At 38.5% G+C, this 16,635-nt stretch overlaps 1 protein-coding gene across 1 annotated transcript in view; it reads right to left on the bottom strand.

Annotated features, from left to right (window-relative positions):
* Positions 1-13,542, bottom strand: part of LOC311289078 (uncharacterized protein) — a gene marked incomplete at its 5' end in the record, with an annotated part of 127,663 nt that extends 114,121 nt beyond the window's left edge. The window contains 9 exons of the mRNA XM_084406837.1: positions 1,475-1,558; positions 1,660-1,743; positions 10,749-10,832; positions 10,934-11,017; positions 11,119-11,202; positions 11,834-11,862; positions 11,953-12,151; positions 12,444-12,485; positions 13,402-13,542. Coding sequence (XP_084262963.1) covers positions 1,475-1,558; positions 1,660-1,743; positions 10,749-10,832; positions 10,934-11,017; positions 11,119-11,202; positions 11,834-11,862; positions 11,953-12,151; positions 12,444-12,485; positions 13,402-13,542 — 831 coding nt within the window. The remainder of the gene's footprint in view (positions 1-1,474; positions 1,559-1,659; positions 1,744-10,748; positions 10,833-10,933; positions 11,018-11,118; positions 11,203-11,833; positions 11,863-11,952; positions 12,152-12,443; positions 12,486-13,401) is intronic.
* Positions 13,543-16,635: the final 3,093 nt, after the last annotated feature.

Genomic DNA, 16,635 nt, shown 5'->3' with positions numbered 1-16,635 from the left:
GCTGAACGGAATGATTGACGGCTGCAGACGAGTTTGTGAACTTTAATTTAACAATGTAAATATACTACTGTCCCTCACATTAAGCTATGGAATGGCTTCAGATGACTTTGAATATATTGCTAGAAAACGTAATTAGTGCTTGTCTATTTATTTTGGTTCATGACTCCCCCTTGTGCCGTAGGTCTATAAAAGAGCGCAATAATCGCGGTTGTCTGAAACAATCGCGGTTAGATCAAATAATCGCGATCAGACGGTTATTTAATTATCGCGACAGGCCTAGTGTAGGCAACACGATTTTTGTCGTTGTTCTCTGTACTGACAGCACTCCAAATTTACAAAAAAATTAGCTCAATGTTAAAATTGACCGGAGTTCTCCTTTAATAAAGAAGTCCAGACATTAGAAAAATACTAGTCAAATCCGTAATGGATGTGACACAAAAAAATCTTTAACTTTTAGGTGGCAAAATATTTTTTACTTTTTAGTAATTCTGTGAATTTCACTGCGCAAACCAAAAGTAATATACCCACCGGATGAAGAAGGGTTGGCTCTCCACAGAACTTAAAATATTCATTTTATTTTTTGTGTTCACATTTATGAGGAAAAAACAATGTTACGGACGTGTCAGTTCTCCGTTACGCACATGAGCGCTCTGAAAGTGGCACTAAAATACTGCTTTAAAACATTCACAGAGACCTCAGAAGCCCTTCTTTAAAGTGAATTTCGTTTCGTATTAATTGTATCTTAATTTGAATCAATGTTTCATCAACCAAATTGCCTGGATTTAATAAATAAGTAAATATAGCAGAAAATAGATCAGGACACGGAGGCGCGGGCGCTTGAACTGGTGAAACTCATGAACCGAAACTCAGGTCTGTACTTGCCTCACAGACCTGAGACATATATATATATATATAGAAAGCTTGAAATGTGTACTTTTAAACAGAACAATTCAAAACGAAAGATAACAGACTGTTCTCTGCATGTAATCCGTATGAAATGTGCATTTCTCTCTGGCGTGATCACTGCAAAGATCGCGCGTCAGCATCAATTAAAATGTCTCCTTGTTATATTTTACATAGGCTATTCATAATCATTACTTTTGCCGGTTCTTTGTGACAGCTTTTAGGTGCTTTATTGGCAGCGCCACAGTTACATGTTACATGAACGCGTCAGCACCGAAAACATGGAGATTTTTTTCAATCCCTGTTTTGGCAAGGGGAAAACTGATCAGAAAATGTAACGAAAATGTAACGAAACGTTGTAGAAATGTAGTGGAGTAGAAAGTATAATAATTGCTGCAAAAAGTAACGAAGTAAAAGTCAAAAGTATGCACTATTGATTGTACTTAAGTAAAGTACAGATACGTGAAAAATGTACTTAAGTAAAGTAACGAAGTATTTTTACTTTGTTACATTCCACCACTGTCTATTAGACACCATTACAGCTCAATGAAATCCCAGTTGAAAGGCTTACCTGGTCATCTCCTTCTCCTCTCTCTGTTCGGCCTGTACTATGTTGCTCTCTCTTTCTCTGTTTAACTGGATCGCCCTCTGATGCCTGTAAGTACAACCACTATGTAATAAACTGTCACTGACATCCATATTGTGGCTCTATTAGACACCATTACAGCTCAATGAAATCCCAGTTGAAAGGCTTACCTGGTCATCTCCTTCTCCTCTCTCTGTTAGGCCTGTACTATGTTGCTCTCTCTTTCTCTGTTTAACTGGATCGCCCTCTGATGCCTGTAAGTACAACCACTATGTAATAAACTGTCACTGACTTCCGGTTATGGCTGCTTGGTAAGAGGTCGCACGTGTGAGGGGCTCGCAACTAAATCCTTCAGATTTATCCTCAACTTTTGACCAACTATCATTTTGACGCATTTTTGTCTTTAGTAATCTTTTGTTCATCATGCCACCACCTAAAGGTGCCACACCAGGCCAACAAACTACAAAAACAACAAGATCGAACAATGGCGCTATTGTTGCTACAGCTAGTGTTAAGCAGCCGCCGCATCTGACCCACTTTGAGGACGCTGCTCGAGAGACAACTACTAACAGTGAAATCCTCGACGCTATTCGTTCATTACGGGCCGACATGGAGAAACATTCTGCTGACACACTGGAGGCCATCAGAAGTGTGAAAGGGGATGTACAAGCGCATTCACGGAGACTCGATGAGGCTGAGGAGCGAATATCACAGGCTGAAGATGATGTAGCTTCCCTCCAAGGTAAAGTTCAACAGCTTGAGCAAACGGTTTCCGACTTATCCAGCAAGATCACAAGTTATGAAGATAGAAACAGACGCTCTAACCTCCGTTTGGTGGGACTACCCGAAAAATCTGAAGACAAAGACATGTGCGGATTTCTGGAGAAATGGCTCACAGACGCGCTCGGTGATTGTTTTACTTCGCCTCCCATTATCGAGAGAGCGCATAGGATTGGATCATACAACCCTAAAGCTACGACGTCAAGGGTAGTGATCATGAAATTCCTGAACTACCGGGATCGAGAGACCGCCATGACCGCTGCCAGGAAAATGAAGGAGATTTTCTACAAGGACCATCGGCTCAGTCTGTTCCCTGATCTGTCTCCAGAGACCCGCCGCCTGCAGCGGCGCTTCGATGGAGTAAAAGCAAAGCTACGCGCTCTGAATATCCGTTATGGGATGCTATACCCGGCCCAGCTAATGATCACACACAACGAAAGGCGTATCATCTTCAAATCGAACGAAGAGGCTGAGGATTACGTTAGGAAAATGAGACCACTACCAGCTGATGACGACGATGGAGACGGAACTGAGAAACTCTACTTAACTCTAGCGGACCGTCACTGTGAGGCAATAGCCGTATAAGATGTTCTAATGGACCTATAAGTAAGTGACCGGATTGACTATACATATTTTACGATATACATTTTATTTCACTACTATTTCTAGTTTCCATTTTACCTGCTTTTATATCAAGGCATAATTCAACATTTATTTTTATTTTATATTTTGTTTGGTCAAAGTCCTCCTGTTGGGGGACCAGTATGGGCCGCTGGTTTTCCTGCTGGTCGGTGCTGGTTTTCTCAACGGAGACTACTGATATTGCGAGCACACCGGTGTTGTCATGTGTGCGCAGTTGTACGTTACCCACATTGTGGATGGAATGTCTTGTTTAACCCAAGTTCTTAGTCTAGAAAGGTTCACGGTCACATTTCGTTTGGGGAAATGTGCGGGGTTTTATTTTGGGAGCTTCACTCAAGATCGTTTGTATTTAAGGTTTCTACAAAACTTAGATGTGAAACTGAAAAGGGTACAGCCACTATTTTTTGGCATAGTCAAATAAAAAGTTAATTTTATTATGTCAGGTAGCTCCACTATAAATGTGTCCACTTGGAATGTACGCGGCCTAAATAAAATTGTTAAACTAAAGCAAGTGTTGGGTAGAATAAAGCAGATGAAAACCACAATATGCTTTTTACAAGAAACTCATTTGTAGGAGAAAGATATTAACCGGGTAAGGTCCAGATGGCCTGGACAGGTATTCTTCTCTAGTTTTTCCTCTCATTCTAGAGGTGTCATCATATTGATCCATAAGTCAATTCCGTTTCAATTAAGAGATAAATACTTGGATCCTTCTGGGAGGTTTATTATACTCAGTGGTACTATAATTTCAACTTTAGTTAATCTGGTTTGTTTATATGCCCCTAATGGGGACGATCCTGCCTTCTACCAACATTTCTTCCTAACTATGTCATCTTATAGTGGCCAGTACATCATTGGAGGTGATTTCAACTGTGTGATTAATCCTGCAATTGACAGATCAAATACCTCTGACACATCCCACCAACAGGCAAGAAAGACTATTGGGAAATTCATGAGCAGGGAACTACACTGCGACCAAAATGGTCGCATATGCGACCTTTTGAAATGCCATTGCGACCCTAATTTTTAATGGGTCGCAAATGTATCACTGATGATTTTTGTACCTATGTTTTAGGCAATATGCTATGATTTACTATGAGCATTTATTAAAACAGAAATGTGTATTTTAAGAATACGTTTTATAATTATTTTAATTATTCTATTATTTTAATTTCTTTTATGTAAAGCACTTTGAATTGCCATTGTGTATGAAATGTGCTATATAAATAAACTTGCCTTGCCTTGCCTATAACGTGCTCTGCCTCTGAGCATTCAAAACATCAAGTTAACTTCAGCCCCGCGACCGTTACTTAGATTAAAACGTAGCCTACCATTGTATCTGTGCTGCGCGAGCGGCTCTCTCTCTCTCACAAACACGGACGCGCACACACAGAGAGAGAAGATAATTGTAAAATGAAAATTGACGGGCTATAGTTTACATTTAATATTTAACGTTTTATATTTTAACGTGTTTTAACGTGTGCGTTCCTTCCTCAGCGCGTAGGCTACATGTGAAGCTCACATGCACTGAAAGCCTGTCTACCAGCGCCTGGATACTGGACTAAGTTATCTTTCGAGTCTTATTGTGCTTATACTGTTAAATACACACAAGGTTTAGATAAACAAAGTCGGTTATGTCTAAAGTGAAAGCAAACTTGAGAAAATTGAGTAAATCTGCTTGTCAAATGCGTGTATATTAGACGCGTCGCGCGCAACTCTTAAAGAGACAGTTGCAATAGTAAACACGCTGCCGCTTGTCCTTAAAGGGATAGTTCACCCAAAAATCATTTACGCACTCTAATGTTGTTCCAAACCTGTATTAATTTCCTTCTAATATTTTTCTAATATTAATATTTTGAAGAATGTGGCTATCCAGTAGCTGGTCCCCATTGACTTCTAAAGGAGAAAAATATACTAAGTCACTGGGGTACATAAACTTTGGTTACCCACATTCTTCCAAATAACTTTTATTTTCAACAGAAGAAAGAAACTCATTCGAGTTTAAAACAACTTGAGAGAGTAAATTATGACAATTTGAATTTTTAGTAGAACTGTTCATTTAATGTTAATAAAACAACAAAATGCAAAGAGAAAATCACTCACTGCTCTTGACTGAAGTATCTTTAATAAGTATCAATGTATAATTTATACAGTGAAGTCTATTTTGTTTTATTTTCATATTTGTTCATTTAATTACTTTCTTCAATGCTACTGTTAAATACACCTACTGAAGCTGAAAACATAAAACACTGTTTGTTTAATTTGTATATTAAGTTGTGTAGGCTATGTGTAATGTGCATCTTTGATCTTAATATTTAATAACAAAGAAAATAATGACAAATATTTTTATCTTCGCCCCTGGCTGCCATTTTTTTATATATGTTTTGTTACCCAAGGCTTTGTTTTTAAAATATGGACATAAGTTTTGGCTGTAATGCTCAGTCGCAAAATAGTCAAACCAACATAAAAAAGAATCGTGATAAAATCGTGATTTTCCTGAAAAAAAAACGTGATACAATATTTTTGCCATTGGAATAATAAATTAAGTAGCCTATCTTAATTATACACAATGTTCCTTTTTTTTTAGTTTTTTTTTTTTACACTGTTTTATGCCATAACAGCAATATTAAATCGGTTATTGTCGGTATCGACCACAATTTTCACATCGGTGCATCACTACTTAAGAGTTCAGGAGTCTGCCCATCTGTGCCAACCATAGCATGTTGAAATCCATTTAGGAGAAAATCTATCCCAACCAATGTTAAAGAAAACAAAAACAAGAAGGCATGTGGTTTAAAAGATGGCAAGTAAAATAAAAAGCACATCTGTATGTAATACAGTTTCATTATTGTTTATTATTATCCAGAGCTGCTAACTATAAATAATTTGTGCGACCAAATCATGTTTTGCGCCAGTAACTGAAAAAGTTAGTAGCGCAAGTGCCACCAGTGGAAAAGGTTAGTGTAGTTCCCTGATGAGAGACCTTAATTTGGTGGAGGTTTGGAGATATCTTTACCCTGATAAGGTAGAGTTCTCATGTTTCTCCAGCACGTACAAAACTTATTCGCGTATAGATTTTTTTTTGGTCTCCTCCAGTCTGGTATCTCTGGTTCAGAAATGTTGGTACGAAACTATTTTACTCTCTGATCATGCCCCAGTTATTTTATCCCTACTGATGCCCAATTTTAGTTCCCATCCACTCCCATTTCGATTTCAAGCGAAATGGTTGAAATCTGTTGAGTTTGAAGAATTTCTAGAAGGGAAGATAACAGATTATTTCTTCTTCAATACAAACCAAACCAGTGCGTCGATAAAATGGGAGGCATTTAAGGCCTACATAAGGGGGGAAATAATAAGCTATACTAGAAGTAAATCTAAAATACATTTGAGTAAACTAAAAGACCTTGAAAAACAAATAAAAGAACTGCAAGACCACTTATATCAGCAAGATGACGCTGACAAATATAAGAAACTTCTGTTATTAAAGTCTGAATATAATGAACTCAGCGCTAACAAAATAGCTACAAACTTAATGTGGTTGAAACAGTCCTACTATGATCAGGGTGAGAAGGCAGGGAAGCTCCTGGCCTGGAGACTCAAAAAGATTCAATCGGATAGAGCTATTAACTCAATTACCCTGGACGATGGAGAAGATGTTGTAGACCCAACACGTATAAACAATGCTTTTGCCAAATATTATGAAAATTTGTATAAATCCGAATATCCTGAAAATGAAAATGCACAGAATCAATTTCTAGACCAGCTGCAATTTCCAACCCTACCTGAAGAGACTAAAAATATCCTTGATGAAAAACTGAGTGTAGAAGAACTTAAAGAGACACTTCGTCATATGAACAGTGGCAAAGCCCCAGGCCCTGACGGACTCCCAGTTGAAATTTATAAGAGATTCCCTGACAAATTATTGCCTCACCTGCTTGATATGTTTAATGAATCCTATGAAAAAGGTATCCTACCACCATCTTTGAGAATGGCCTCCATTTCTGTCATTTTAAAACCAGGTAAAACTCCAACAGAAATGGGTTCATATCGCCCCATATCACTAATGTCCTGTGACACAAAAATATTGTGCAAGGCCTTGGCCCGCAGGATTGAAACACACACTCCAAAATTAATTTCTAATGATCAAAATGGATTTATTTTGAACCGCCAAGCCTTTCATAATATTCGTCGACTTTTGAATATATTGTACGAAAAACAATCCGCCACTGACCATGCCTTTTTGTCATTAGACGCCGAAAAGGCATTTGACAGAATAGAATGGAGATACCTTTTTGAAACCCTCAAAAGATTTGGTCTGGGAGAGAAATATTTGAAATGGGTCCGATTATTATACACAGAACCGATTGCTAAAATTGTACAAATAGTCAGTTCTCTACATCTATACAACTTTGTAGATCCACTCGACAGGGCTGTCCCCTTAGCCCGCTGTTGTTTCTTTTTGCCATTGAGCCGCTTGCTATGGCTATACGCAACTCCCACGAGCTGACTGGGATAAAAATAGGACAAACGGAACATCGATTATCCCTTTTTGCGGATGATATTGTTTTATTTTTAACTAACTTGGAGAAGTCAGTTCAGGCAGTGGGAAATATTTTACAGACTTTTGGCCATTTCTCTGGATACAAAGTTAACCAGAAGAAAAGCTCCCTATTATTTCTGAACAAAAACAACCCTCCTATCCAAACACAATTTACCTGCACCTACGAAGGTTTTACCTATTTGGGAATCCAGGTTAACCCGGACATACAGAAAATTGTTTCTATCAATTATGACCCTCTAGTTCAAAAGGTTTTAGAATCATTAGAGAGATGGGACACGATGCCAATCTCCATGATAGGTCGCATTAATATTATAAAAATGTCGATTCTTCCAAAGTTTCTATATCTTTTTCAATCTATTCCCCTACATATTCCTGCCTCTTTGTTTTCATCATTAAATAAAAACTTTACCAAATTAATTTGGAATAATAAACGGCCCAGATTACGACTTTCTCTTTTATATTTACCTTTCGACCGAGGGGGGCTTAGACTGCCTAACATGAAGCTGTACTACTGGGCAGCTCAATTATGTGCCGCTACTTCGTATTTTTCACGTAAAGATATTCCTTCTTGGATACAAATTGAAAACAACACAATAGAATTGCCATTAAAATCCTATATTTACTTAGCTGAAACTAAACAGCTGCTAAAAAACACAAAAAATCCAATTGTCAGAAACACTGTTTCGATCTGGCACCAGGCACATGTTGCTTTGAATGAGGAGTCTAAGCTTTCAACTCTGTCACCCATTTGGGGCAATGTTACATTTAAACCTGCACGCGCGGATATGGGCTTTAAAATGTGGATGAATAAAGGTGTGTGTAAATTAGGGGACTTGTACAATGATGGAGTTCTAATGTCTTTTGAACAGTTGACAAACAAATATGACTTACCTAAGAAACATTTTTTTCTTCAGGTCAGAAGTTTTATTACTAATTTATTGAAGTCGACTGTGCAACCCCCACTGTCCACCATAGAGAATATGGCTATTAACCATCATCACAGTAGGGGCTTACTCTCCAAATTTTATAATATTTTAATTGCAGCCTCAAAAGAAAGTAGCCTTTCATAATTACAAGCTTGGAGATCTGATATGGAAACAGACATTTCAGTTGAGGAGTGGAGTAACTCCTGTATTCTTGCACAAAAACAAACTATCAACACAAGATTCCGATTAGTACAGTACAAGTGGTTGTTCAGGACGTATATCACACCAGTGAAACTCCATCATTTCAACCCTAATATACCAGATGATTGTGTCAAATGTGGTAAAGAAAAGGGGACACTATATCATTGTATGTGGCAATGCGAGGAACTTCAAATCTTTTGGAAGCAAATCTGTGCACTAATTTCTGATCTAATTGAATGTAAAATGCCTTTAGATGGTAAACTCTGTATATTACACATTTTTCCAAATAGCTTCAAATGCAATACAAAGAACAAGAAACTTGTAAACTTTTGCCTGGTGCAGGCGAAATATGTTATTGCTTTGAAATGGAAGGACACAGAAAAACCTGGAGTGAAACAGTGGATCAAACTGATGTCCAGCAACTTGGCGCTGGAGAAACTGACATATATTGCCAAAGGAAAACTTGAGGACTTTAAAGACATTTGGTTGCCCTTTCTACGCCTTGTAAAAGACTGTGATTTGTAGAAAATAATTTTGTTGTAATTGAGTGAAGGGTGGGTTTTAGGGTGGGGGAGGGTCTTTATTTCATTTTCTTATGTGTGTGTTATGAGTTTTGTCCTTAAATTGAAAATTATAATAAACATATTTGTGAAAAAAAAAAAAAAAACTGTCACTGACATCCATATTGTGGCTCTATTAGACACCATTACAGCTCAATGAAATCCCAGTCAGGGAACTACACTGCGACCAAAATGGTCGCATATGCGACCTTTTGAAATGCCATTGCGACCAAAATTTTTAATGGGTCGCAAATGTATCACTGATTATTTTTGTACCTATGTTTTAGGCAATATGCTATGATTTACTATGAGCATTTATTAAAACAGAAATGTGTATTTTAAGAATACGTTTTATAACGAGCTCTGAGCATTCAACACATCAAGTTGGCTTCAGCCCCGCGACCGTTAAACGTACCATTGTATCTGCGCTACTCGCGAGCTCTCTCTCACACACAAATACGGACGCGCGCGCACACAGAGAGAGAAGATAATTGTAAAATGAAAATTGACGGGCTATAGTTTAAATTTTGTTCTTGCTTGTTTTTTTTTCTGTCAAAATGTCGGAAAGCATATTGTATTATCCATCTGTGTTTTTAAAATTCGTTAAATGACGGACGTTTTACAACACAGCCCTCGTTATATGTCGGATTCGTCAAACTTAGCCTACTTGATATTATTTTTAGAATAAGTGATTCGTTATGCTATTATTGGACTCCTGTCTATTCATTGTCAACTGTTTTCTATAAATATGTTTGTATTGGCTAACATTTATGCAGCTAATGCCTGTCCTGTTTAAAATGTGCAATGTTCAAATGCAAAGACAGCACGTCACAAATAGAAGCTCTTTTCCCTTTGCTATTTAGTATCATATTTGGTTATTGGAATAATAAATTAAGTAGCCTATCTTTATTGTACACCTGTTTTTTTGTTTGTTTTTGTTTTTTTTTCCTTTTTTTTTTTTACTGTTTTCTAGGGGTTTCTTAATTTTAGACCAGCACACATTATATGCAATGCAATATAATGCATGTGTGTCCTATGTGTGACATATTTTGCACACAGGTAAAGGTGCCCAACATAAGTCATTTCTAAAGTAAAAAAAAAAATTTTTTTTTGTTTTGGAAAATTTCTCTTTATTTGATTATCAGTAAATTTGTTTTCTATACAGAGATATCGATATCGGCCATAACAGCAATATTAATATCGGTTATTATCGGTATCGGCCACAATTTTCACATTGGTGCATCACTACTTAAGAGTTCAGGAGTCTGCCCATCTGTGCCACCCATAGCATATTGAAATCCATTTTGCACTTTATTGTGTACTGTATTTTCTATTGCAGTAAATCTATCCCAACCAATGTTAAAGAAAACAAAAATAAGAAGGCATGTGGTTTAAAAGATGGCAAGTAAAATAAAAAGCACATCTGTATGCAATACAGTTTCATTATTGTTCATTATTATCCAGAGCGGCTTACTATAAACAATTTGTGCGACCAAATCATGTTTTGCGCCAGTAACTGAAAAAGTTAGTAGCGCAAGTGCCACCAGTGGAAAAGGTTAGTGTAGTTCCCTGCCAGTTGAAACGCTTACCTGGTCATCTCCTTCTCCTCTCTCTGTTCGGCCTGTACTATGTCGCTCTCTCTTTCTCTGTTTAACTGGATTGCCCTCTGATGCCTGTAAGTACAACCACTATGTAATAAACTGTCACTGACATCCATATTGTGGCTCTATTAGACACCATTACAGCTCAATGAAATCCCAGCTGAAACGCTTACCTGGTCATCTCCTTCTTCTCTCTCTGTTCGGCCTGTACTATGTCGCTCTCTCTTTCTCCGTTTAACTGGATCGCCCTCTGATGCCTGTAAGTACAACCACTATGTAATAAACTGTCACTGACATCCATATTGTGGCTCTATTAGACACCATTACAGCTCAATGAAATCCCAGTTGAAAGGCTTACCTGGTCATCTCCTTCTCCTCTCTCTGTTCGGCCTGTACTATGTTGCTCTCTCTTTCTCCGTTTAACTGGATCGCCCTCTGATGCCTGTAAGTACAACCACTATGTAATAAACTGTAACTGACATCCATATTTTTCTATTTTTTCTTGCACATGGGATACAGTTGGTTTTACACATATGCAATTAATAACAAAAAGTGGTAAGGACAATTTTAGGTAATAGGAAAAGTAAATTATGCACATGCCTTTGCTCTGTCCCTGGGAACCCTTTATTACTTGTAACGTTACTAATAAATCTCAAATTTAAACTATAAATTAGAGCACAGCAGCAATAACATTTTCTTTTCAACTTCGACTTTACTATTTGCATGTCAATTTAACATCGATTTCATTACATACATGTGTGCAACGTCATGCAATCCTACTTTGTGTTTATTATTGAGTTGTTGGTGCAATGGAGTGCATTGTATTAAAGGGGGGTGAAATGCTCATTTTCACTCAATCTCCTGTTAATCTTGAGTACCTATAGAGTAATATTGCATCCTTCATATCTCCAAAAAGTCTTTTGTTTTATTATATTTTTAATTGAAAGATTGGCTGTACCGAGTCTTTCCGGAAAAAAACGAGCGGCTGGGGGCGGACCGTGTGGGCGAAGCTAAAGCTGTGCTAACGCGCCGAGCTAACAACACACAGAGACAATAGAAGTAGTTTTACTCACCGAACCTTTATCATTGTGACTGCTCAATCCTTAAGCATTAGACGATCTGCAAATCCGATCTGGGCTTTGTTTATAAAACAATCATCGTCGAAATGCAGGGAACAACAGTCTTGCACAACTCCGTTTATGCTCTGGAAAACAAACTCCATCCACGGGATCCTTAACGCCGGGTTCTTTGGGAATCTGTGCAGGGTTGTCTTGCCCTGGCAACCAAAAACACACTTCTTTGGTGACATTGACTTCCCAAAAGCCGGGCAGGGCGCTTTGATGGCGAACTGCTTTCACTCTCTTGCTCTGTTTTACGAGTGCGCCCGCGATCTTACCGGAGAAGTGCCCTTAGGACCCATATAAGGAAATTCCGCCCTATCTTACGTAAGACAGAGCCATACTCGAAAAAAACTTTCCGAAACTTGTGACAAACCGGAAGGACAATTTTTGGAACAAAAATACTCCTTCAAACGTACAACTTAACTTTTGAAACTTTGACCATGTTTAACATGGGAATCCAACTCTTTAACAGTGTAAAAAACTCAGTATGCATGAAACAGTAATTCACCCCCCCTTTAAAGGGTAAGTTCACCCAAAAATGAAAATTCTTATAATTACTCACCGTCATGTCGTTGGACTCATTATTGTTCTTTGCTTCTATTATCTGTGAAACAAACAATTATCATTAAGCAAGATCACCACTAATAAAGTCATCAATTAATTAAAATTGCAATGGTATACTTGAATTTATGAATTGTACATAGTTGATGAAACTGAAATGCATTACAAATTACTAGTATCCATAAAGATATTGTAACTTGAGTGAATGTGTTTAATCCAGGATATTTTGGCTAATTGCTCTAACAAATTAGCCTAAAAGGTCAGTTAAAATGCTAAGAAAAATCAGTTTGGCCTGAAGTAGACCTAAACCAATCAGATAAAGTAAATTAGACTGACACATACTGTGTTTCTCCATTACAAACCAGCTTCACTCAGAGTTAACCTGACATTACACTGATCTGATCAATACACACAAGGAAAGTCAAATTCAGTAACTTGACAAGAGCTGTTCAAGCACTATTTTTTCCTTTTCAATGATTAAATGTTTTGTTCTTCTGAGAAAACAAACAGGTCGAGTTTTCTAGCAATTTACTGACTAAGTTATTACTTTCAGATGACTCAATGATGAGGATAATATTTTCTAGCAGCTCTAATCAGATTAGAACTAAAAGCTTAATGAAATTATTAATTGTTTAGTCTGTATGGTAACAGGATTTTTTTCAACAATTTTCAAATGTCTGTGTGCCAAACAGTGCAAACACCTGAATAAATGATTCAAAGAATAATCTGTTTATGATATCAAAACTGCATAAAGCATCAACCCCTAAAAACAGAGTAGTAACTATAGGCATTTATGCTTAAGAAATGACTTGAATATTAATTGATCCTCAAAATGGTTGGCAAATAAGAAATAAGGTTAAAGAGTTTAATTCGATCATTTTAACGGTTGCTCCTGACGGCTAGGCCAGACTCCAGAAACAGCTCAAATACTTGCAGTAAAATGTTGAAATATGTCTTACCTGTGTTTTTTCTTGCTGTGCCTGTTCGTACATCTTCATCCTCGCGGTAACGTTAGCTCTGTCGTCGTGACCGTGACGATCATCCATCACCTCGCTCTGTCTGGTCAGGGTTGATTGATAGCTACCCAACCCAACCCCCATCCCAAAGCGCGCGCGCGCCACTCTAGCTGTAGGGACTTTTTCACTGAATGTTTCGACTCAAAATGGAGTCAATATTGCTCGATTAATAGTCAATCTTGGCACAAATAAAACAAAAATAGGGTTTTAGGGAGAGGTTAACATGTAAAACAAAGTTGGAAATTGTAATAGATGTAGGTGATTATTCTCTGTCATCTATGTTACAGGACGAATTAGTGTGAAGTAGCTAAAACTGGTTTGTATTAAAGGGACACTAGGTAACTTTTTAACCTTAACTGAACAGCTTCGGAGACAGTGGAATGGTTATATTACTTATTTCGGGTTGAATGGTAGTGGTTTCGCACCCCCCTGGTGCCCGAGAGCGGAAAAAACTCACTTGCAACTTTGGGACGCGGGTCGGTGTCAGGAAGTATCGCGTGATATCAGGTCTCGCGATGTAACGAATTGCTTGACGGCACTGCACACCTACACGCCCCTATTCAAGCACCGGCGGGCTAGCTATAAGCAAAGGGCAACGATAGATTGAGTTATGGCTGAGACTGAGCCTGTAAAAAAGAAGCAGAAAGCTAGGAAATCTTTGTCGGAGGACCAACGAAAGAGGAAACGGGAGACTGACCGAGCAAGAAGTCAGACTCGAGTAAATATATCGGACCGGCTTTTTCAGAATGGTGAGAACTGAGAGAAACAGAAGCCTGCAAAACGGATGCTGATCCTGCTGTTGCACTTGTAAGTTAAGTATCTTTGGAATAAACTGTTTAATATTTAAATTTCAAGTAATTGCGACCTCAGGATGTTTGCTATTGTCTGTAAAGGTTTTTATGATCGCTGTCTGTTAGGGGCTAGTACGCTAGATACTATAACTTTGATGTTAGCATTGTCATAGCAAACACGTTTGATTTCTGTAGTTGTTTGGCAGTTCCTCTGTCGGTTTTATTTGTGTAACTTACACTTTTATTTTATGTCACTAAGTCAACGCGTCTGATAGTAGGCAATATCAGATGCGCAACATGTTGCACATATCAAGATCGAGCTAGAAAAAACGTTCTGATGTTTTCTTAGACAAGCAAAGGTAAACCATCATTCTACCAGATGAACTTATAGACCTTGCTAATATAACTTTAGACAAATATTAGCCTCCGATATATATATATTTTTTATGCTCATGCCCATTCTCCCAAAAACAAACAAACACGAAAGCAGTAGTTCGCCTCGTTCATATCGTTCGTTCCCGGTAAAAATACTAGTATGCATGACAACACAATAAATAAAAAAATCGCCATCAGTTGGAAAGAAAGTATTGCTTTACTTGCCTCGGTAGACATAACTGGTTTTGAAATAGCCGGTTCCTCTGCTCAGCTAGGTTGACAGCTGATCAGCTGGGTTGCTCGTGGCGAGGGGGGAGGGACAACAGTTCGTTTTTACGACAGAGTGTTTGAAAGCATTATACTACCAGACACTAGGGGGAGCTCGTAGAGAAAAAACACTCAGACTTGCATAATGCCCCTTTAATTAGTAGAGCATAAGATGTGTGTCTCCCCTCCCCCACACCTGTGTGCGCCTCCTCCCCTCCCCCACTCTCAACTTCTCTCAGAGGCACAGGCCTGGCCTCAACTCAGCCTAACACACCTTTACAATAGTGATGGGATTTATGGCTCTTTGAGGGGATCCAGATATTGGCGATCCGTTCCTTTCAAAGAGCCGTTCAAAAGAACGGCTCTTTTGGCTCTTTTTTAATATTTAGTCAGTTTTAAGAAGCCAGCTTGGGGGCATCTCAGTTTATCCTGGAAATAATCACTGGGAGGAATGATGAGGTGAGATTTGTAGTCAAATAATTAAAACTCAGATATCACACACCAATATCTGAGTTTGAATTATTCTGAAATATTGATTATTACCTCATTTGTCATGTGTGGACTATATTCCATAGGGTTGCACAACATCCCTCTGCTTAGACAGTGACATCACTATTTTGGATTTACCTTTAGTACAAAGTGTGTGTATGTGTAAAGCTACGTTGACTTATGTTATTCATACAATACCTACTCACAAATAAACATCAAAAACATAGCCGGCTGCAATGAATTTCTGTGCTAAACAGCTTTTACTACAAACACTTCCACACAAGAACATTGTTATCACACACATTATTTTGATAGAAAACAAAAAATATTTAAAGTTTTAAATATATACTGTAGATTAAATTAGAAGAAATAAAATGGAAATGTCTACATGGCACTCGCACGTGTTTTTTTTTTTTTTAACTGGAGTAAGCATGTGACGGCAGCGTGCACAAGTCATGGCTCCACTCCTCCTACCCAATGACAGAGGCACGCAGGGTTTTTTTCCACTGGAGTACTCACGTGAAGGATGCATGCACAACTATTGTCATGCTGTAGCGCCATACCCAGGGGGGAAGTAAGTCGACCGGAAGTTGAAGTCGGCCGCGTGCCGCCATCTTGTAGCAGAACTTCACCTGCAGTTAGCATCCCATTGACTCCCATTCATTTTGGCGTCACTTTGACAGCGAATAACTTTACATCTGAGGCGTTTAAAGACTCCATTTGTCCATTATTTATTTCTAAAGAAACACGACAATGTATAAAATGCTCCATTACCTTGTAGCTTATGTTATGGCCCCGTAGAAGCAGTTTTTGTAAAAGTAGGCTAACGATTGCGTCATAATCACGCGTCTCTCTGTCGCACAGTAGAGAGATTACCGTATGGACGGGAGGAGAAGCTCGCGGGCAATCGGGGGGACGTGGAGGCAAAATGACAATATAATTAATCAGAATATCTAGCAAAAGTTGCTCCTGCTCCAAGCTTATGGACAGCTCCTACTCACACTCTCCGTCCCTGCAAGATTCGGAAGGGAATGATTCAGATTTCTCTTGGCACAGCTACTAGAAGACAGACGGGTTGCTCACGTGGTCCGTGTAACGCTTTGCTCGGTTTGAGTCTGCGCGTCAGGAAAGGAAGTGCTAAGAAATCGCTAAAAATGGGCTTCACTTGTCTCAATTGAGTTCCAATGGGGTCGCTGTGTCCATTTCTTTTACTGTCTATGGCCATACCCTGCGCTGGGTGCGCCCCTCCCCCTAT

Source organism: Rutilus rutilus (assembly GCF_951802725.1).
Source record: "Rutilus rutilus genome assembly, chromosome: 4".
Classification (NCBI taxonomy): domain Eukaryota; kingdom Metazoa; phylum Chordata; class Actinopteri; order Cypriniformes; family Leuciscidae; genus Rutilus; species Rutilus rutilus.
The sequence above is the reverse complement of the archived record's forward strand: the minus strand, read 5'-3'. Positions and strand labels throughout refer to the sequence as shown.